Source organism: Gobio gobio, assembly GCF_949357685.1.
Source record: "Gobio gobio genome assembly, chromosome: 2".
In the NCBI taxonomy this organism is placed as follows: domain Eukaryota; kingdom Metazoa; phylum Chordata; class Actinopteri; order Cypriniformes; family Gobionidae; genus Gobio; species Gobio gobio.
Window position 1 is genome coordinate 42,978,768 of NC_137098.1, and position 23,365 is coordinate 43,002,132.

Consider the following 23,365-nt stretch of genomic DNA (forward strand, 5'->3'; position numbering starts at 1 on the left):
AGGGCAAATTAGCGTGAGAGCGCAATTCCCAAAAAGCGCAGATGGTAGTGGATATGTTCGGTGCATGATCTACTGACGGCACAAATTAAAGAACAGAAATTGAACCGAATTAAGGACAGATCATTTCCATAATGACCAATGAAATCAACCAAGAGCAGCACAAATTTACCGTCTTTTTGGACAGTAAATAATGGTGCAAATACCAGTAAATTGACGAGCGCAAACCTTTGTAAATCACCTTGCATGACTCTCCTCCCATAAATTTTGCATCTGAAAGGGAAACCCCTACAAATGCATATGCAATAAGGTCAGCAGCAAAAATAACTGTCCACGCCTTTTCAGCGCTAATTTTTCACTGCGTGTCTTTAGTAAATCATGACAGTAGTTTAACGCCAAAAGAGGGTTTGCACTGATGCAAGTTGTTAGTAAGTCTGGCCCCTTGACTCTCATCAGTTTTAGACGTGATACACAAAAACAAGTTAAGACCACATCTGTAAGCAGTAAAACCTTTTTAACTTGCAGCAGTTAGCTGTATGGCTAAGAACATCCAGGTGAAGTTACAGAGATGGTCTTAGTTATCACAAATCTTGATGGACACATCTGTATAACACTTCCCCTCCTTCTCCCTAACAAAGAAACAAATTAATGAAATGTCAAATCCTTCAGCTTGGGGAGAATATCACAGATGTCTTACCCAATTTTAGCCTTTTGCTTGGGCTTGGATGATGCCACAATCCGGGCCTTCTTGGAACTCTTATTCTTGCCTCTGGACTTGGAGGAACCTGCCCTGTGACTGCGGTGCTGCGATGAGGAAGATGGAAAGCTTTCAGGACTCATGACGCGCGGAATATTTTTCTCTCCCCTTTCTCGTGCTTTGGCGATGGCCTCTGAGATGATTCGATTGGCCTTCTGTTGTTTATCGTCCGAAAGCAATGACTCCATCTGCTGCTGCTGCTCCTGCTGTTGTTGCTGTTGTTGCTGTTGTTGCTGATGTCGCTTCTGCACCCTCTTCTCTGACACAGATACGTATGAGGATGACGAAGAGGAAGAAGAGGAGCTGCTTTTCACTGGTGGGCTGAGTACCCGCGGCTGGCTGCTGGGACCATTAGTGTTCTTAGGAGGCTGTGAGAAAAGAAAAAAAGAAAGATATCACCATCCAAACATGATATTAATATTCTCCATAGGACTAGCTTCGTTTAGAATTGTTGTGTAGGCAGGACTGTACAGGAAACCAATAGACAGGTTGCTATTTCAGGATTCTGTAATTCCATATGCTAAACCCATGACCAACAATACACTATTTAAGATACCATGACGCCATGTAGACTAGTCTGCCGGACAATATGAGAGCGCTATTCGACATGAAACAGGACGATGAGCTGAATTCCATGAACAGCCATAACATTACTCCTCTAGTCATGACCTAGAAATCTTGGACTCGAGCGGATGTAAATACTTTAATAGGTTTCTTATTAAGGGGGACAAAGTCAGTACAGTGAAACAGCTACTGCACATAATGTTGAAGGTTCTGAAAGTGATTTAAGATGTTTTTCTAACTTTCACCATAATGTGAACTTAAAGTACACAACATCTCTCCAAAACCCAGACCTACAAAGAGATGACAGCAACCCCGAATGTGAAAAATCATTCACAGGCAAGGTAAAGCTGAAATTACCCGCCTCTACCAGCCAAATGCTGGTAGTTTTACAGACATTAGTAGGTAATTTTGCTCATCCACAATGGTTTGCTTATAATGTGCACTGTGAAGGCAAAGCTCTACAGGTTCCTTTTGATAATGTCTGATTTAAAATAGTGTGCCTTATATTTGTTGTTAAACCGACTTAATTTGGGCTTAAAACTAGAAATATATTGGCTAGTTTACTGATGGGCTAAAACGTGTCTCACTCCCCTGATTCTGTTTTGAAGTTACAGTGTCTAGGGCTGCTACTGAGACAGGTGTGATTTTTCACGACACCTATTTCAGTGAGGCCTGTCAGGTAGTAGAGACACTTTATGTGCTTACAGCTCAAATACGGTTCAAGAGTTTGGGGTCTTTCTTTACCCAGCTCAATACAGGTCGAGAATTTAATAAGCACACTAGGTATTTCATGACCTCGCCAGCAGACTAAACATAAGACGGGGTCAAAGATAAAAATCCTTGGAGATTCTATGATATTCTGATTGTAGCTGAAGCAGTGCAGCATGGTAAGCCTGAGTCCACCCACACATACTGGATGACAACATGGGAAATCCTCCATCTTTGAACTGCTGCATCATCAATACTAATGCCTGGGCTTCATAATAGTCACTGTTCTCCAATCACATGGCCAACCAGCTATAGAGGAAGATAAAGGAAAGGTTCGGACAACTGCACAGGCAAATGCAAGACAGCACGGAAGCTGCATATATTTACAAATTGTATCGCTAGTTTATGCATATAACCATGATAGATATTATTTGTAAACTTATGGTATGGAGGTGTTAATAAGTCACAGTTCATCAGAATGGCATCACACACTGATCAAAGGTCAATAATTGAAATCTTCAACCTGGGAGCCAGTTTGTTCACATTATAAGAAGACAAATATGTATAATTCACTGCACGATCATATAACAGAGACAGAGACATGCCAACTTTTATTATTCATGTCCATTATGCTGACATTGAATCTCTCCATTTCCTCAATTTCTCATACATTTTCACAACAAGAAAGCAGCTAGTGAGTTTGAACTCCATAATGAAGTGAACGAGATCTTATCTTTTACTTTATTAGGTTTCACTTTGCACACTTGCTCTTTATAAACATGACACACGTCCGAAGCAATGTTCCAGTCATGCCAATAAAGCTTTGTTGACTCTCAAAAAAAAGAGACCGACATAAAATCAGATCACCTGGCCTGCGCTTTCCTGATGGCTAAATAAAAAGGAATTATCTGGAAAGAGTGAAACAAAAGAAAAGAGAAGGGGGGAGGGTTATAAACACTAACTCATTTGGTGGCAAAACATGAGCCGGAGAGCAGAGTGAGAGAGACTGAGCTCTCCTGAAATATTCACACTAATCCATTCGAGGCATGAAGGGGTAAATCAACAGGAATGGAGACAAGGAGGAAAGCTATAGGGGAAAGGCGGGAGAGCGTATGTGAGAAAATGAGTAATAGAGAGAATATGACGTGAGCGAGAGCGAGAGAGAGAGAGTGAGTGAGCAAGGGGAAAATGCAGCAAGCCGTGAGCACTGCAGCTATGTAACACATCTATAAATAACTGAAATTACAGCCTGCCAGCGCCGCAGCAATTTCAATCTCTCTTCTCGCTCAGGTCATCAACGTCTTTGCTTAGAATGAAACTATATTGAAATGGAAACAAGCATGCGGCGTAGCCACACAAAGCCTGGTGCGCACATGTGGCACATCCCACGGCACCTTGGTGAAAGAAAGCAGATGAAAACGAAACAGGAAGAAGAGCAGACAGGGCACCAAAAGCTAGCTAATGTAGCATTCCCTGTTAGCACGCAAGCTAGAGAATAAGAAATGGAGAGAAGCAGTTAGCACAAGATGGCGGCGATTGTGTAGCCTGCCGCATGAGCCTGTAGCTGTTCAGTTCCTGCCGGCCCCCTCCCCCACCTCCACCCTTCCCACCTCCTCCTCCTCCTCCTCCTCCACCCTCCCCCCACCCCATACACAAACACATGCTCGCTCTCTCATTCACTCACTCACCCGTCCTCTCGGCCTCTTCACTGTAGACATGTTTTTTTCTTTTCTTCCTTCCCCCCCTTCCCTCTCTCCAACCGCCAACAAAAGCCTTGCCCTTTCGCCGTTTTTTTTTTTTTTTATCTCTGTCTCTCTCTCTCTTTTGCACGCTCCCTCCTCCCTTCTCTCTCGCTCTCTCTCACTTTCCCTCTCTCCCTTCCTCCCCCGGCAGGTCCGTGGCTGAAGAAGCCCTGTTCACCTCCTCCTCCTCCCCTGGCCGGGCTGCATGGAGCCGCACTTCACGGAAAACGAGGGAATGAGGAAGAGACCGATGAAGCAGCCACGCTGGTCCAGGATTCTCTCATTCTGCTGCGCTCAGCAGGGCTCGGTCTATTCTTTTCCCTCCCTCTCTTGCGCTCTCTTTCTCATCGATTCCCTCCAACTGTCCGTCCGAGAACAACTGCGCTCGATCTCTCCCGGCCGTCGTTTTCTCGTCCACTCTCTTGCGTTCACACACACCACGCATAGACCGACAAGACTTCTCGTTCCTCTTTCTCCTTTCACATACCAGACGAAGGTAGGATTGCAAACACAAAAGGTTTTTTGTACTGCCTCAGTTGGACGCTCTGTAGCTTGTTTTCCTTATTTCCACTTGTTTTTTTTCCCTTCCTTTTCCCTTGTTCCCCTCCCCTCTCTCAGGCTGGGGTGTGTGCGGAGAGCAGGAGACGCAGACGAAGCGGCGAGAAATGAAAGCACAAAGCAGCAAAACGCATCAGCATGAATATTAGAGATGTCGTTAAAATCCGGACTCGTTTTTCTCTCTCTCTCTTGCTCGCTCACTCTCTCTCTCTCTTTAGCTCATTGTGAAACAGGAGGTCCAGCAGAGGGTGCTAGCTGTTATTACATTAACTTTCACAACTTAACCCTAAAAATACTGAATTTCTTTACTTGCTGAATCCAACCAGGCACAAACTCAACAGCAAATGTTCAAGAAAATGAATACACCAACACATGCATTCAACAGATAATTTGTGTCAAAACATCTTTGTTTTGATCTATACAAGTAAAATGATTTCACAAATACAATTTGAAATATGTCAGAATCATGTCAGCAATACAATCATCAGATTTACACACACACACACACACACACACACACACACACAGGCAGGTGGCATGAGTTCATGTGCTGCTGGATCGACTAACAGGAAGTGACAACAGAGACTCAAGGGGAAATGAGGTCGTGCCCCCACTTTCCCAAAGTGTGACAGATTGGCCATGTGCAACTGTGCACGTGCACTGCAAAAAACACTTGTTCCAACACACATACATATGCAGCATACACAAAAGAAAGTGTCTATGACCCCCCCCCCCCCCCCCCCCCCCACCCACCCAACAATTTGTCAGATATATAACCACAGATGTGTTATGACTACACCAGCCATCTGAAATCACGCACAAAAGTGGGTCAGTTTAGCATACGAGGAGTAGTAGAGAGATTAGCTTTGGCTAGGCCTAGCCTTGAGACTGGAGTAAGATAAACTTTTACAAGGTTAAATTAAGTCTAGGCAATACAAGAGACCTGGAAGTCATTTAAAAACTCTCCTCACTAGGTGGCACATGGTGTAGCTGCCTGCATGGGCAGATTTCTCTTTTAGCAGTATACTAGGTACAATACAATGTTCTGTAACAGGCTTTGTGTGACAGAGAGAGAGATAACAAAATTGAGAGAAGAGATAAGGCTTTGAAGTTTGGACTCGTGGAGACAATTCAAACGAGACTTCAATAAACACCTAATGCGATCATCTACATGCAAAAAATTTAAATAAAATTAATAAATAGAAATAATAATAAAATAAAATAAATCATTTAAAAATGTATATAAATATTGTAAAATATAATAATTTAAGAAATAACATTTAAAAAAACGTTTCCCTAATACTACATCCCCTTCACATTTAAATGTGACATTTTTGAATGATTCAGCCAACTGCAGCAGACCAGTCACACACCCACACACGCATGCACGCACTCGCTCGCACGCACACGCAAACACACACGTGTTTTCATGTTTTATGGGGATTTTCCATAGACATAATGATTTTTATACTGTGCAATCTATATATTCTATCCCCCTTCACTAACACTACTCCTAAACCGACCCATCAGAGAAAACTTTCTGCATTTTTACATTTTCAAAAAAACATCACTTAGTATGATTTATAATTTGTTTTCCACATGGGTACCAAAAAATGTTTTGGATATTGCCGTTATTTCTACATTCCTAAAAGATGTATAGGTTTATATTAAGGATGTGTGGTACTTAATTTTTATGTGCAACCTGTATTTGTATGTACAGGCAGCCAATAAACAATAACTTAAAAGATGAAGAAGAGTGTTGGGAGGAAAAAGAGAAATATGCACATGCTCTGGAGGTCACATGGCACAAACCACCTCTACACCAAGGCAACTAAATGGTTAATATGTAAATAAGATGAAATAGCAGCACCAAGATATTGGGAGGAGTTCAGCTCCGCAGAGAAAGAAAGAGAGGGGGAGAGAAAGAGAAAGAGAGAGTACTCTATTCCTTCAGTTCTCCAGCTACGCTTTCTAGCAGATATAATGTATTAGAGTTAGTATATGATAATTCTATTTCATTGGCTCTCGCTATTTCATGTGTTCATAATTTCGTTGTATAACAGCCTGGCCACAAATTATGACTACATGGCACGTTTCATGAAGTTGTTGGAACCATTGATGGAACTGCTCCAACTGTAAATGATGAGACATACACTGTATTGCCAAAAGTTTTGGGACGCCTGCCTTTACATGGACATGAACTTTAATGACAATCCATTCTTAATCTGTAGGGTTTAATATGGAGTTGGCCCACCCTTTGCAGCTATAACAGCTTCAACTCTTCGGGGAAGGCTTTCAACAAGGTTTAGGAGTGTGTTTATGGGGAATTTTGACTATTCTTCTAGAGGCGCATTTGTGAGGTCAGGCACTGATGTTGGATGAGAAGGCCTGGCTCGCAGTCTCCGCTCTAATACATCCCAAGTTCTATCGGGTCGAGGTCAGGACTCTGTGCAGACCAGTCAAGTTCCTCCACAACAAACTCGCTCATCCATGTCTTTATGGACCTTGCTTTGTGCACTGGTGTGCAGACACGTTGGAACAGGAAGGTGCCATCCCCAAACTGTTCCCACAAAGCTGGGAGCATGACATTGTCCAAAATGTCTTGGTATGCTGAAGCATTAAGTGTTCCTTTCCTGTAACTAAGGGGCCAAGCCCAACCCCTGAAAAACAACCTCACACCATGTAGCTGCTCGGTCATAGAAACCCATTCCATGAAGCTCTCTACTCACTGTTCTTGAGCTAATCTGAAGGCCACACGAAGTTTGGAGGTCTGTTAGCTATTGACTCTACAGAAAGTTACAGACTTCTGCGCACTGCACCTCAGCATGCGCTGACCCCGCTCTGTGATTTTACATGTCCTACCACTTCATGGCTGAGTTGCTGTTGTTCCCAATTGCTTCCACTTTGTTATAATACCACTACCAGTTGACCGTAGAATATTTAGTAGTAAATTTCACGAATGGACTTGTTGCACAGCGACCCATTCTTTCACAAATGTTTGTAGAAGCAGTCTAGATGCCTAGGTGCTTGATTTTATACACCTGTGGCCATGGAAATGATTAGAACACCTGAATTCAATTATTTGGAGGGGTGTCCCAATACTTTTGGCAATATAGTGTATATCAGCAGAAAAATATTTCACAGCATCAATACTTATTTGTGATCATTTTGCAAAATGCAAAGAAAATAAATTAAAATTCAACCAATTTAATAGCCCAATCTGAATTAAAATTTTCCATGTAAACACCTCAATCTGAATAAAAATGCTTAATTTCAATCGGGTTGAGATAAACCTTTTCTAATCCGTTCGATAGGACTCGTAAACACTTGACCGGATTGAAAACCGAAACTGGAAAGTTTTACGCACGTGTAAGGACGTAGAAATGGCGTAATGACAAATGACGCACGAACGGAATGAACTGATGTTGTTTTGTAATATAGACCTAATAAAAAATCTAAACTTCTCTTTCGCCTCATCGTCTATAAAATGTGTTGCAGAACAGCGTTGTCCCACAAGTGTCATCTGCAGGCTCCTTGTTTTAGGGACTGGAATGGATGTCTTTACTGCTTGATTATTATCTAGTGGACTTTGTTTTCAAGCGCTCACTCGCACTCGCAGTCACATGCACATGCGCTGTTGTACGCACACCGTCTGATGACGAAAATGACATCACACGGACAGCGTGCAGACCGCCACGGAACATGGACCGAAGTATACTTTGGGCTTTAAGTGTCACCCCAGTTAGCAGTCTTAGACTTTGCTGAAAATTGCTTTTAGTTTCTTTATGAATAGCTCCTACGCTTAAACAAGTCCTACTTTTTTTACAAGAATTTTTTAACACTTAAGTCAAAACTTAAGCCTATGCTCAAGAGCATTTTTTTAACTTTTATACATATGGCCCCAGACATCAAAGTAAAGTAAAGAATATAATTTCATCATCTTATAAGGCAGGCCCACATTGAATCAGTCCATGTACTGTAGAAGGCTGCAGACCGCAGATTTCTGTGGCTTACATGTGTGTTTATTAAACATGTTGTATAATTCAATTACATCTTAGATACCAATAAAAAATGTTTTATCTTAGCTGTCAGCTAAATTCATTTTGAGAAATTCAAAATTGTCCTCAAAAAAATACCACAAAAGTAGTATGCCATTCAAAGATTTGTTTTAGTTCTAAGACAAACTTGACTGATTTGAGCTCTCATGACAACTAAGGCAAGCATAGTACCTTTTCAACTAGAAAACGATAAATAGTTGGGAAAAAAAAACAGGTCGTTTTTGTTGTTGTTGTTGTAATAATAAGCCTCTTGTGCTTAGCAGGGCTGCTTTTATTTGGTCAAAAATACAGTAAAAAAAACAGTAATACTGTGAAATTGTCACAACCTGTCACGTTTTCGTTTTCATTGTCAAGGACTTTTAGTTTGTTTTCGTCATTTCCTGTGTTTGCTTTCTGCTTATTCACCCTCTGTGTCCTAAATCAATTACTTCCCTACTATGTAGTATTTGAAAAACAGTATGCCAAAAGAGTAGTATGTCCGAATACATAGTATTTGAAAAACAGTAGGCGATAATTCTCCGGATGAGTAGTTGTGTATATAATGAGTATATAATGCCCTCAGTGTCTTTAGTTCATGGTATGGTGTTGTTTGTATTTCATGCACATGTTGCATTTGCTTGTTTGATAATGTTGTGATGGATTACACTCCTATTAAATTTGTTTTATTTAATAAAGACTATGCTGCATTATAGATCTGCTTTGTCTAACCTAGAAATCAGCCATTCAAAATTATATATATATATATATATATATATATATATATATATATATATATATATATATATATATATATATATATATATATCCGTCACATGCGTGCTTCATGCGCTAGTGTAAAATGGCAGAGGGAGGCGAAACACAAGTAATACAAGTGAACATGAGAGTGTGTGTGTCTGTGTGTCTGTGTGTGTGTGAGAGAGTGAGTGTGTGAGCTGCGCGTTATTGTAACTTAAGTACACTACTTAACAGTTTCATGCACTTAGTATTTACTAGTGCTTGTTAGTTCTAAATGGTCCTGTCGTCTGCTGTGTTCAGACTAATGTTGTATTTGATGTTTGCTACATTCAGGAAGTGTACTTTCTTGGAGCAGATAAAATAGAATCGTTGACGACATGATAATCAAATTGAATCATGAGACCAGTGACGATTCACACCCCTACTGACAACCACCCCCCAAAACGCCAGCATCATGGAGTCAAGAAAAATCTACTTAACAGTCAGTTCCTTTTCCTGCTGATAATGAACTCCCTCTTACGTTTAATAGTTCCTCAACAAAAGCACTTTTATAAAAGCCTTAAATATCACATTTTCAAACACTTATGCCATTTAAAAGTTCTCTCACTTTCATCTAGAGCTCTTATAACAGTCCAACACTGTAATGAATTCCCTGCCCACAACCTAAAATCTGTGTCCTGCTTAGGTGAAAATGAATTACACTGTCAGAACCAGAGAGAGAGTTTAGAGTCCATAATTAGGACTAGACCTGCAGACTAATGTGGAGTACAGCGGATAGAGCTGGAGGGATGGAGGGAGAGAGAGAGGATTAATGAGGGAAGGCCTGATGTGTAGCATTGGTTTCCTGAACCCATTAAACACGACGGCTATTAATGACCCACACAAAACACACCACAAACCCCCTCTAAAACTCTCACACACACACCACAGCGGACAATGCATACACTCAATGAGCATATACATTCAGTATCGCTACACTGATTCAGGTATACACACACACACGTCTGGTTCACTTTCTTTGTGGGGACTCTCCATAGACGTAATGGTTTTTATACTGTACAAACTGTATATTCTATCCCCCTACATTAACCATACCCCTGCCCATTTAGGACCTGCAATTTAGGTCCCCATGGTGACACGAGTCCCCATGAGTCTGTGTGCATTCAAAAACACATGTATATACACACACACACACACACACATGTCTGGTTCACTATCTTTGTGGGGGTTTTCCATAGATGTAATGGTTTTCATACCTTACATACTGTACATTCTATCCCCCTACACTGCCCCTGCCCCTAAACCTACCCATCACAGGAGACATTCTGCATTTTTACATTTTCAAAAAACATAATTTAGTCTGATTTATAAGATGTTTTCCTCATGGGGACCAGCCAAATGTCCCCATAATGCAAGTGATCTCAGGTTTTACTATCCTTGTAGGGACATTTGTCCCCACAATGTAATATAAACAAAGGCACACATACACACACACACACACACACACACACACACACACACACACACAATACACACACACACACATATTCTACACATATCTGCACTTGCACGTTCTTTAGTGCATAAACAGGCTCAAAGACATAATGACCACATGCAAGCAAATCTAACATAATCCTTTACCCATGTAAATCTGTAATCAATTTTTAAAAAAAGTTGTTGCAAAATATATATTTTAATATGATTGATAACTATATCATAACTTATATCAAGCAGGTCAAGCACCTACACAAATGTAACTACTACTCCCAATATCAAAGATAACTCTTATGGTGGGCTGTCTAACCACCTCTAAGCCAGGCCCGGTTCTAGGCACCTATAGAAGGGTGGGCTGGCAGATATCCTGCATGGGCTTTTTTTTTTTTTGGTGTTGGGGGTGTACATCATCCATTCAGTGATCATCCAGTCAGTGAGTACTCTGCAAAAGTAGAGAAGTGAGATGGGAGCGCAAAATTAAGGGTCTGGGTGACAATTATAAAGAAGTGAAAATGTTATAAAAAGTTATAAATAAATAGGTATATCACTGAATGGATGGATAGATATTCTTATTATTATTCTTATATTATTATTAACTATTTATTTATAACTTTTTTATAACATTTTCACTTTTTTATCATTTGAAAAGAAAACTGAATGGAACCCTACATGTTAATACTATAGCAACGAATGCAACTTTAATTGCGTAGAAAGGGGCCATTAAATGCTAAACAGAGTTTTTTTTTTTTATCGCTTTTATTGTAAACATCACCCAGACGCATTACTTTTGCTCTCCCATCTCGCTTCTATACTTTTGCAGTGTATCGTGCATGACACGGCTTTATAAAAGGGGCACTCAAGTTAAAGTAACTTATAAACCGCTTTAACCGCAAAAACACGTCCTGTGTGAGTGACCCTGGCCTAAACTAATTAAAAGATAAACAGCGCCTTCTTATTTCAGCGCTGTTATTTAAAAAGTCAGTTTGCCTCGTACATTCAGTTTAACTGCATTAACAGCAAGCCAATGAGAGGTTTCAACTGAACAATGCATATGCATTTGCATGTTCTAGCTCTGTCCATGCAATAAAGTCTTAAATGAGCGAGTGTTTTTTATAGCTAATTTGGCGTGAATCAAAAATAAAATCAGAGCTGCATATTAATATTTACAGGATACAAATTCTCAAATACAACTCCTGGTAATTCACACCTTAATAGCACACACATATTTCTGCCCGTTCTGCTCGTGTGACTGCAGCCTCTGCTTTTCTGCTACAGACTGAAGCACGCAATTAACGCGCTGCGCCATTACTTTCAGTTAATAAAGGAAAAAACTGGTGTTATTTTTGCGATTGTTTGGAGCATTCTACAGCCTTTCCACACAGAGCCCACCTCAGATTGGGTTTAATGAATGCACAAATAGTAAAAACAAATTAACACTATCAGCTCCTAAATTCTGATTGGGTGGGCAAGGCAGACGTTTGGGTGGGCTTACCCCTGCCCATGCCTAGAACCGGCCCTGCTCTTAGCTCTGGTCTCTGTTTACACTTTGAATATTGAAAGATTAATGTGATTATGGTTGCAAAAAACTGTTATTTATTTTTGTTATGTACTGTTTTTATTTCCATGTTCAATTTGTGGAAAGGAGTTAAATTAGGAGGTCACACACAGCCTCAATCAAAAATTCTGGATGCTCATAATTCATGTACAGTAAGGTCGGAAGAGACTCATACAGGAGAGAAACCAGTCAGATGAGTTTGTTTGTTACAGTCAGTGCTTGTATATTGTTGTCTTTCAGTGCATATGATAATTAATTCTCAGAATGTAGACCTGACATGACATTCATTACAAGATGATTCGTTAAATGCACCATACAATTTTTTCAGTCATGAATTTTGTCATTGAGGATTTCTTTTTAAATACTGTGCAAGAATCTTGTCTCTTCTCGTCTCGTTCTCGTGAACGCAATCTTGTGTCTCGTCTCATGAGCCAAGTGTCTCGTCACACCCCTACCGAGTACCATGACATTTTACTGGTATTGGTACAGACTACTAGCTAAATTTTGGTATCATGACAACACTAATTCAGAGTTTGGTTGGGTGACCTAATTCATCTCAGAGAATTACCATCAACCCCAGCCTCAGTCTATGCCCCTGCTCACTATAGGGTTATACAGAAGAAAGAAAAATAAATAAATAATAATAATAAAGGGAAACAGAGAGAAAACATAAATATACATTAGACAAATAAATTAGGCTGCAACATAAATTAATAATGGCTAGTGATAGACACGTACATTTGCTGGTCTATCTTTTAGACAGACAGGCGGACAGATTATATAGTTTATATGATTTTCTGAACAGGGAATGAATCATGAGCAACCCAGGAAAAAAGATACACGCCAGGGGGGGAAGAGAAAGAGAGCACACAGCGGGTAGCCTCCACTAGACCTTTACACTTCTTTCATTATTTAGAGCAAAAGAGAAAGACTGAGAAAACAAAACACACCGTCAGACAAACATGCAAACATCACTCAAACACACTGAACACCATTCACAAAAATGCAAATTTTCAAATCAAAGTACACACGCAAAAATACAGAAGAAGAACCTGTACAATAATGTGTCACTCTTGCATGTGACCAGAGAAAAAAAAAAGTCGGAATGGCAGTAAATGAAACCAGGGAGAAATGTGTCCATATCTTAATGCAATTTATAATTCATCTTTACTATCAAACGATTTACAGTTGCTGAAATATGGCCCTATGAAATGTTTTATTTTCCCCCAAATTCCTAGTATTGCTATTTAATGGTTTAATTACATTTTTTAAATCAAAAAAGCAAATCTAAAAAAATTATTTAAAAAAAACCCCACACAATTTAAAACCAGCAAAGCAAAGAACGCTCCCTTTATAATCAATGCAGCTGATGTCACTTTAGTCTTGTTATAATGATAAAATCTCTATATTGCACAATGAATCTTTTCAATTTTCTGGATTCCTATTTAATGGTTTAATTAAATTAGTAAAAAAAAATTCTAAACAAAAAACGAAAATCAAACTAAAAAATTTGATGTCACCACAATAACACATTAACTTGCTATGCTTTTCATTAGTTTCATTATGTTAGAGCAAATGATTAGAGGAAATGTATGTAGATAAAAAGAAAAGAAAAGAAGACAACTTAATTTCTATCATAGAGGTAACAGCACTTGGGCTTTTTTAATGGAGGGGGAAAAAAAAACTGATGAACTGCTTTGACTTCTACCTGAGGCTCCTGTTCATCTATTGACCAATCAGAAACCTGAAGCCCTAAATTCCCGGCCAATCAGAAACATTGCAAACCAATGGCCGTCTCCAGACCAAAAACTAATAAACCAATAGTAACCAAATCAAACGCTTGTCCTCCAAACTGCAAACACCACAGCTGTAGAAATTAAGCTGAAACAAACATTTTCACGACATCCCACAACTGTTAAGCTCCCGCATGTTGTGTTGTGTGTGTGAAGGGTTAAACAGCTCAGGCAGGAGATCAGACAGTGTCATCGGCCTGAACTCCTGACATTCTTCTAACCCCCCCTCGCGAGAGCAGAGAAAATGGCCGGCTAGCTTACAGACACACAAACACACACACACACACACACACACACACAGATACTGATACCAAAGTCTAAGCGTGCCAATTTTCAGTAGACTGAAGTGAACTCTGAATACACGCCACACACCTACAAACACATGCACAGTGAGAAAGTTAAGTAAAGTAAAAGAGGGCTTGAGATTGAGACCTACTGTGTAGTTTGGCCTGGCAAACTTCCCACATGCTTTTTCCCCCCTTATGACTCGACTAACCCCTCCCTCTTCTCAACGTCCTTCCTTTCCTGTCCTCCCTCCCCTTCCGCTGTGCAGCAAAGACCGCCTACTGTATCTATAGACATGCTACCAGAAACCCTTCCTGTTTACCTTTAACCCCTCATGTCCCTCCCCAGATCTGTGAAGCTCACAGCTTTTCTCCTGACGTCATTCGTCATTTGATTCTGACCCTAGATTAGTGCTTGAGGGAGAAACAGACCGTCAGACTGGCTGAATGAGCAAACGTCTGTCTGTCCGAGTCGGCTGGTACAGAAATGAATGCACATGCGTGCTGAGCTGAATTAGGTGAAGGGAAAAGGGGATGAGCCACTTGCATACACAGATGGGGAGCACAAACACACAGACGCATGCAGACATACAGTGGGAGGTAATCAGGTATCAAGTTACAGTGCTGGTTGGAGACTCTGCCTGACAGACCGGCCCAGTTATATAAACCTCACAGACGCAGGGTCAGGAAGCAACAAAGCAAGTTGGCCACACACACAGGCATGCACTCACACAAAGAGGCGGATGCGCACACACACACACACACACAGACCGGTTTTACTCACACAGCGCATTCACACGGCACATGGTAGAAGGCTTACAAGCAAGCAAACACACATACACACCTTACTTCATGCCACATCAGTTATTGGGGAGGGGTGCCACAAAGAAAGCCATTTTCATTCATTGAGACACCTGAATTTTCCCCCTTGTTTTTTTCTTAAACATACAGACATATAAATTACCAGAGTATAAATGACCAGTGAACCTTTAAATAAATTAATATATATATTCCTAAAACGATTCGGCTATTGGACCTTTGACAAATACGATGACAGCGAACACTGAATTCTGATGTTGTGCTGACGCAGAGCCAGACAGAGCCATTGTCATCATGTACAGTTATGAAACAGCGTCACAGTTTTTTACAAACACATAAATAACATTTTCGATCAATTCAATGAATCATTGGGGAATATTAATCCCAGTCTTCACCCAGGTTGTCAGTATTATTTTCTTCTGAAGAGAAATGTTACTGACCCCACACTTTTGAACAATATATCATTTAAATGTATATCATTTGTATATCATTTAAATATTGTTTGCAAAAAAATTTGGGATTTCCAAATCAAATTTTCAGTGATCCTGATCCTTTATTTTACATCAGCTGTCACGCAGATGTCATGCAGTAGGTGGCGGTATGCACCTTCAAGCGGGTTTACCAAACGCCATTAAAAGACAAAGAAGCTCAAATGTATTGTGCGTGACCAAGCGGCAACCTCCCTCAGTTTCTCTTGAAGCCAATACGGAAGTGACTTAAACTGCAATTCATCGACTGGCCACTAGAGAATCTCATTGAGCCCCATGTTAAAATGCCCAACTTTACATTAGAATAAAACATGTTTACAGCCTGGTACAAATTGTGGTTTTGGTCTATACAGCTAATTTTGCCCTTCATGACAACTGTGAGGGGGGTGAATTTTTTTTATAACTCATTCGTTTACAATATATAAAGCTTTAAAGTTCTGCATAATTAAGGGCATGGCCACTTTGAGTGACAGGTGGATAGTCATTTATCTGCTGTCTGTTAGTCATCGCGTCACTTCAGCTCCGCCCACATCCCGCCTTTTTGCCCATTTTCTATTATCTGGGAGTGACGCGCGATGACACGCTGCCAAGATGGCAACGGGCTGCATGTCCCTACTTTACACTTCAAAACTGCTCATCAGAACCCTATGGGTGACGTCACGGACACTACATCCATATTTTTTTACAGTCTATGTGCGTGACGCTCAAGACCCAATGAAGTCTGTTCTAGCGCGTAACGTAATGTTCAAGTTTCCGTGTTTAATATATTTGATGCACAATTTTGTAACTAATCACTAAAAATTATTTTGAGTTAATTTTTATCTACCGTTTACTTTATTGCACGGCTACGAGTGTAATATTTCATTGATAAAACAGTTCGACGACATAAGTGTGTAAATAAATAAGAAACAACAACGGAGTGTCTTTAAAAACCCTCTTTTGTGCGGAACTACTTCCTTGCGCCGCGGATTCAAATTTCAAGTTAAAAGTTTGAGCCCAAGCCTCCGTTACTTATTCTAAAACTCCACTTTAGAACTAGAAGAAATACTAGAAGAAGAAATACTACTTAACTATCGGTTAATAGTTACTGTTGCTAACTCAGACAAACAAACGGAGTTGCTAACTGTCTTACAATGACAGCTGTCAGTGTGAAAACCTTATCCCAAGTTGTTTTTGGACACAGAATGTAGCGGACCCCCTCCAAATGACGGCCAAACTTCACTGATGGTTTATGAAGTTTAATACCCCCCCCCCCCAAAAAAAAGTCTGTGACACAGATGGACCACCTCTCGTCGAGGAGCATTCAAGTGGGACTTAAATATATAAAAGATTTTAAAATAAATATGGTGGGAGATTAATTTGGAAGCGATGGTTTACAGATCACAATGCAAACGGGAGAAGCCTCATCATGTTACGGTCGTCACAATCGCAGATGACAGCATCCAGGATCAACACTGTCCTAAAGCTTATTGTATTATGAAGAGTAGAGTATTATGAGAGAGAGAGAGAGAGAGAGAGAGAGAGAGAGAGAGAGAGAGAGAGAGAGAGAGAGAGAGAGAGAGAGAGAGAGCCTGCATTGCCTGCATCTAGATGGTATTCTTCTGGTCAATCTTACATTTATAATCACAAAATCAGTTTGAATGTCCGCTGAGGAAATATCTTTGAGTTTGTCCTCTTAACAGTGAAGGGGATTTCCCATGACAGCCAATGCATGTGTAAGTTGCGTCTTAAAGGCTCAATATGTAAGATTTTTGGATTAAAATATCTAGTGTTATATATTATGTTGACTTGTGTACTTACATTATCCTAAATGTTTCCAAGAATATTTAAATCCAGAGAAATAAGCTATTTTAACCAGGACAAGAATTGTGTCCGTGCGTCGCCTATCAATGACATCATACATTCCCGCGTTACCCTCGATTTCCGAATTTTCCTCGAATTTTTTTTATTTTGTAGAAACCATGTAAAAACACCAAAGACACTAATATATTGTGTGTTACTGTTTGAATCTCGTTTTCTTGATTTACTGCGAGTACCATGTTTTAGCATGCCTAATATTGATCTAGCTTACTGCAGTGTGCAACAAGTGTCTCATAGTAGCCACTAGGGATGCACCGAAATGAAAATTCCTGGCCGAAACCGAAAACTAGGGATGCACCGATATGAACATTTTGGCCGATACCGATAACCGATAATTCTTAATATTTGAAAGCCGATAACCGATATATTGGCCGATAAATCTAAATACAAATTTTAATAAACTCTGAGAGCCTGATTACAAAAACAAAAGGCTCACCATTAAAAGCCATGTCCCAAACACTTCAACATAAATCAAACCTATACACTACAGTAGCCTATTTGAACCAGTGTGAGATTCCTTACCTTTTCAAATTAATTTTACACTCCAATTTTTTTTTTAACACTTTACAATAAGGTTTAATTTTTGTTAGTATTAGTTAACCAACAATGAATGAACAATACTTCAACAGGATTTATTAATTTTAGTTCATGTTAATCTCAACATACTCAGACCCAAAGTTGTGTCTTTTAACATTAGGTATGAACTGTGAATGGACTGTTACAAAACACAAACATTTTATTACTAAAAGAAACTAAGGTTATTGCTCTCTGTTTGTTTATGATAGTTAATGCATTAATAAAATGAGACCTTATTTGTAAAATGTTACCAAAAATTATATAGTCTAAAAAATAAAAATAATATACCTAAATAATGCAAACAAGTAATTGAACAGCATTACTTAGGCTGCATAATAAAGAATCAGAATGCAAGTGCATGAAATAACCTCCGCACAGACGATAAAGAAATGGTTTTAATCAAACCATATTGTTGATGGAAATGATACGAGAACAATAAAAGTGCTAATTATAAAAAATAATGCTTCTGTGTTTTTGAAAAAAAAAATATGTTTAATATTACAGTAATAGTAAACATCTGTAATATTAGTCTAGTCTATTAGGAATAATGTTGCTGTTTGAGAGCGCGCTGAAGCTGGAGAGAATGAACGAACAACCATAAACTGAAGCGCTAAGAAGTTTAATTAACAACTAAACGCATCATATATGAGAACAATCAGATATTTATACAAAATAAATATAATATTACAACTTATATTAGCACAAAATCACGCATAGGTGAAGGGTTATAACTCCTGTGGATGCTCTTCCCCTGTTTGAGAGCGTGATGAAACTTAAGATGATCACCGGTACAGTGAAGCACTGCGGGTTATTGACTTAACCAAACACATCCTATATGACTTTAATCAGATGTTTATACTACAAAAACGTAATATTACGACTTAGGCCCTACATATGCTTAAAATGACGCGAATGCACAAGCGAACTTGACTGTGCTGGTCAGAATGCGTTGTTGACGCTTCCCACAACAGCGCGCTGAAAAACAACTAAACCCAGAGAATTCACTACGTTTTATAACAGAAATATTCTCATTGCAGTGTTATGTATAGGACAGTCCCAGTAGTTATTAATGCTGTGCATTTCTGTTTGAAATGCGCGCGCCGGTACAATGAAGTGCTTTACTGCATCGTTAATTAACTCAACCAAACGCATCCTATATGGGATTATATACACAAAATAATAAATATAATATTACAACTTACAATGGCACAAAAGGCTGTGAATGCACAAGCGAACTTGACTGTGCTCGTCATGAAGGTGTAACTCCGTGGGCGCGCGCTGAAGCTAAAGACCGGTACAATGAAGTGCTTTACTGCATCGTTTATTAACTTAACCAAACGCATCCTATATGATATTACATACACAGAATAATAATAAATATAATATTACAACTTACAATGGCACAAAAGGCTGTGAATGCACAAGCGAACTTGACTGTGCTCGTCATGAAGGTGTAACTCCGTGGGCGCGCGCTGAAGCTAAAGACCGGTACAATGAAGTGCTTTACTGCATCGTTTATTAACTTAACCAAACGCATCCTATATGATATTACATACACAGAATAATAATAAATATAATATTACAACTTACAATGGCACAAAAGGCTGTGAATGCACAAGCGAACTTGACTGTGCTCGTCATGAAGGTGTAACTCCGTGGGCGCGCTCTTCCCTCAACAAACGCGCTGAAACACAACGCTCTTTTACAGCCTATTCTATTCTCATTATCATTTTATGTAGATTATAGAAGACTTGCGCTTCCAATGTTGCACATAACTGTATTTTCCTTTTCGAAGTGATTCCAAACATATTTAGAGCAATTCAAACCCATCATGGTGGACAGCGCGTCCGTCTCAGCTGAAGGAAATAATACATTATCTATCGGCTTGACTATATCGGTCAAATTTTCTTATTGGACCGATAACGATAACATCAAAAATAATCATTTATCGGCCGATAACGATATGTTGCCGATATATCGTGCATCCCTACCGAAAACCGAAAAAGAGGAAACCAAGGCCGAAAACCGAAAGCCGAAACACCGAAAGAAATTATGCCAATTATTAGTACCATTGCATTTATGGCTATGACTGTGTACTAACTTTACTAAAATCAAGGCATTGCAATTGCATAGATTAATATTAAAGTTTCAAAGAATAAATCAATTACAAATTATGCCAAAATTTATTTAGCACATTGCAACAATGCACAGTATAAAATAAAATAATTCAAACTAAAATGTTTAACTTGACCCCACTCATTTGTACATTAAATAATAATGTACAGGCCTACAGAAAGGTTTTAAAAGTAAATGTTCTCTCATAAAAACAAAGTGCATTTAGGTCTAGTGCATTTAAAATTGTTCTCTGTAGGACTACTACAAGAAAGTGCATTCAGAACAAGTGCAACTGCTTAAAGATACAACTACTTTCTCTGTAGGCCTTCAACATAATAGTGTATCAAAACAAAGACTGCCAGAGCCCATATGTTAACTGTAGAATAGGGGTGTAGCGGTTCACAAAACTGACGGTTCGGTACAGCAGTTTTACAAAATGGCTTTTTATTTATTTTTATTGGTTTACTGAAAAAAAAAAGTATCTGTCCTTAAATGAATAAAATTATAACTAAAAGTTTATTGAATATATTGCTCTAAACTATATATCGCGCCCTTACTTGCACATTAATATTAAAGGTTAACAACAGAGCCCAAACTATTAGCTTAAATTCAGTTGCTATGTATTTTTAGGTCTAATAATCAACACTCAAATAACATAGTACACAAACATGTAAACTTCACATAAGGCAGTTTTTGCAATAACTTCTAAATCTAATTATAAAATAGTTTTTTTATCCAATTCGTTGTTGAAATCATTTATACACAGTGTCTGTCATTTTATTTAAACATACATGAAATAATCAATATATCATTAACAGGTTCAGTAGAATATAATGACTATAACGGCTAATATAGGTCATATATTTAGTGAAAGAGTTGATTTCTCTAGTGAACTAACAGCTGTGGACACTGAATGACTGCCTGAGGTAAATGATGCTACATGACTGTTTAGTTTACAGCAGTTATATTGAGGGTCTTTCCGCCGTTGAGACACTGATTGAGCGATTACACCACATATGATACGTGACAGTAAGTTGTAATGTATCCTCAACATACCTTCAGATGTTCATTCATGTTTATTCTTAAGGAAGAGATGATCGATCGCGCTCACAGATGATCGCGTTCACGCGCGCGCGCCGCCGCCAGATTGAAGTGTGTTCCGTGCTTAAAACATGGCCACTGTTAAAGATTGCGTTGGGTTTCACAGTGAAGTCTGGTCCTCTTCTCATGGAGAACATGAGCTCTGGCTGTCAGTGTGTGTGCATGGAGCAGACGTGGGTGTTTTTCAGATATACTGAAATACGTCCACACCGCGGACATGTTGCTTCAGACAAGCACGTGCAGGTTGCGGTTTCTGTTTGCGTCATCACAACATTTCGGCCGTGTTGTTTCGGTGATAAAAGTCTTTCGGCCGAAAACCGAAAATGCACTTTTGGGCCATTTTCGGCCGAAAATTTTCGGTGGCCGAATATTCGGTGCATCCCTAGTAGCCACCAAGCTATAACATAACTTTCAACACACTGAAATGTATCTAATATGATAAAACAGCGCTGCGTTACCCAACATACGCATGAGCGGAGGAAGCGGAAGCGGTTGTCTGCAAGCAGCATAATAAAAGCTCTGCAGTATAATACAAGATAACCTTGTTCAGCTTCCCAATAGGGTTGTGCCGATGGACGATATCACGATGGAGCGCCACGCCCCCCATTGCGAGTCTTGTTGTGAGTGCGACGCCCCTTCTATAGTTAAACTAAAAACTTTGCAGGGATTGCTTTGTAAATTAAATTGAGTATAACTAATGCATGCTATTTTAAATACTGTAGTCTATGCCAGATATAGCCTACATTTTGAAATAATAAACGAGGCTCAAACATCTATTTCATAAGCATGCGTGTTTATTTCAGCACTTCCGTCAGTGAAACAACACACTTCAGCCTGTAAAACATTTAAACAATTATCAGTAAATAATGGTAACCTAAAGAATATAAAATTAAATATTACTTTAAAAAAAAAAATTCACAGCCTATTTCCCCGCAAAGATGCGTCATATGCCGCTCTGCGCTTTGAGATGAGTGTGGGACACGAGCTGGATAGACACCTTCTCAAATATCTTCGTCTTCATGTTTTCTCCTGATCTTGCAAAGCAACACCTGTTGTAAAAGTTCTAAAGAGCGAATTTTATCTTCCACAGGGTCAGGACATTTAAGCTATGTTTGATTATGCACTGCCAGAGAAAGCGAAAGTAAAATCGCCTGTGTGAATGTGTGTGTGTGTGTGTGTGTGTGTGAAATGCGCTATTCAAATAAACTTGACGCGCCTTACCATGTTTAATAACAAGCACAAACTGTGTTAAATAAATGTTGAAGTAAAAAGGTAGCCTATTCGTCTTACAGTTTTTCTACTTTCCCGCAGTAAAGGATGTGAATGGGTATAATAGACTTAATTATAAACAAACGAAAGGAAGAAACGTTTATAATTCCCTGTGAAAACGGGTGCGATGCCAGTGAAGATTTGAGAAAAGAAACGAGATATATCTCCATGTCCAGTGGGATAAAATGGACTAACGTTATGCCTATTGTTAAAATTCACGGAAATCGCAAAATAGAATGGCTGCGATGTAACATTTATCTGCGAATTTATTTACTTTGTAAACAAAGCTTTGTGCTTCACTCCTGTGGTATTATTCCCGTAAAGAAGCATTAACATACAAAAGACTGGGTTAATAACGAAATTATCGTTTTGAAGTAGAAAATAGCATTTATGTAAAGAGATATATTAAAATAAAAAGTGCACAACTCTTCTTAAGTGGAAGGAAGCTACTTTTTTCCCTCACGTGCAACCTAGCGCGGATGAGTCATTATTTGGGTTAGTAAAATAACAAAATTATATAGTTTTTAAGTAGAAAATAGTATTTATGTAAAGAGATAGTAAAATACAGATATAGTAAATTATATATTTTTATTTTTTTTAAAAACACGATATCATCGTCCATCACAATGTTTTACTGTAAACATCGTCAACTGCCAATTTAGGAGACATCGCCCAACCCTACTTCCCAAATAACCCACCGTTAAGGAAACAGTGGACGCAGTTTGTTTTTCTGGAGCAGCAACAGAGCTCTGCAAGTGTGTTTGTTCGTTTCCAGTCACCAGTCGAAACCGCAGGCGATGAGTGAAACTGCATTAAATGTCTGTTTTGTTGGCAATCGGCGCGCAAATTTATAAATGTTAACAGCACGAACATATAAGGAATCGAAATTTAT

At 39.2% G+C, this 23,365-nt stretch overlaps 1 protein-coding gene across 5 annotated transcripts in view; it reads right to left on the reverse strand.

The window, feature by feature from the left end:
* Positions 1 to 23,365, reverse strand: part of chd9 (chromodomain helicase DNA binding protein 9) — a 93,380-nt gene that overhangs the window by 45,333 nt on the left and 24,682 nt on the right. For 4 of the 5 annotated variants that reach the window (XM_079804848.1, XM_079804847.1, XM_079804845.1 and 1 more), the window contains exon 3: positions 695 to 1,122. In XM_079804848.1, coding sequence (XP_079660974.1) covers positions 695 to 1,122 — 428 coding nt within the window. Of the gene's footprint in view, positions 1 to 694; positions 1,123 to 3,714; positions 4,558 to 23,365 lie in introns of those variants that run through there. The other variant, XM_079804849.1, reaches the window with a different exon arrangement.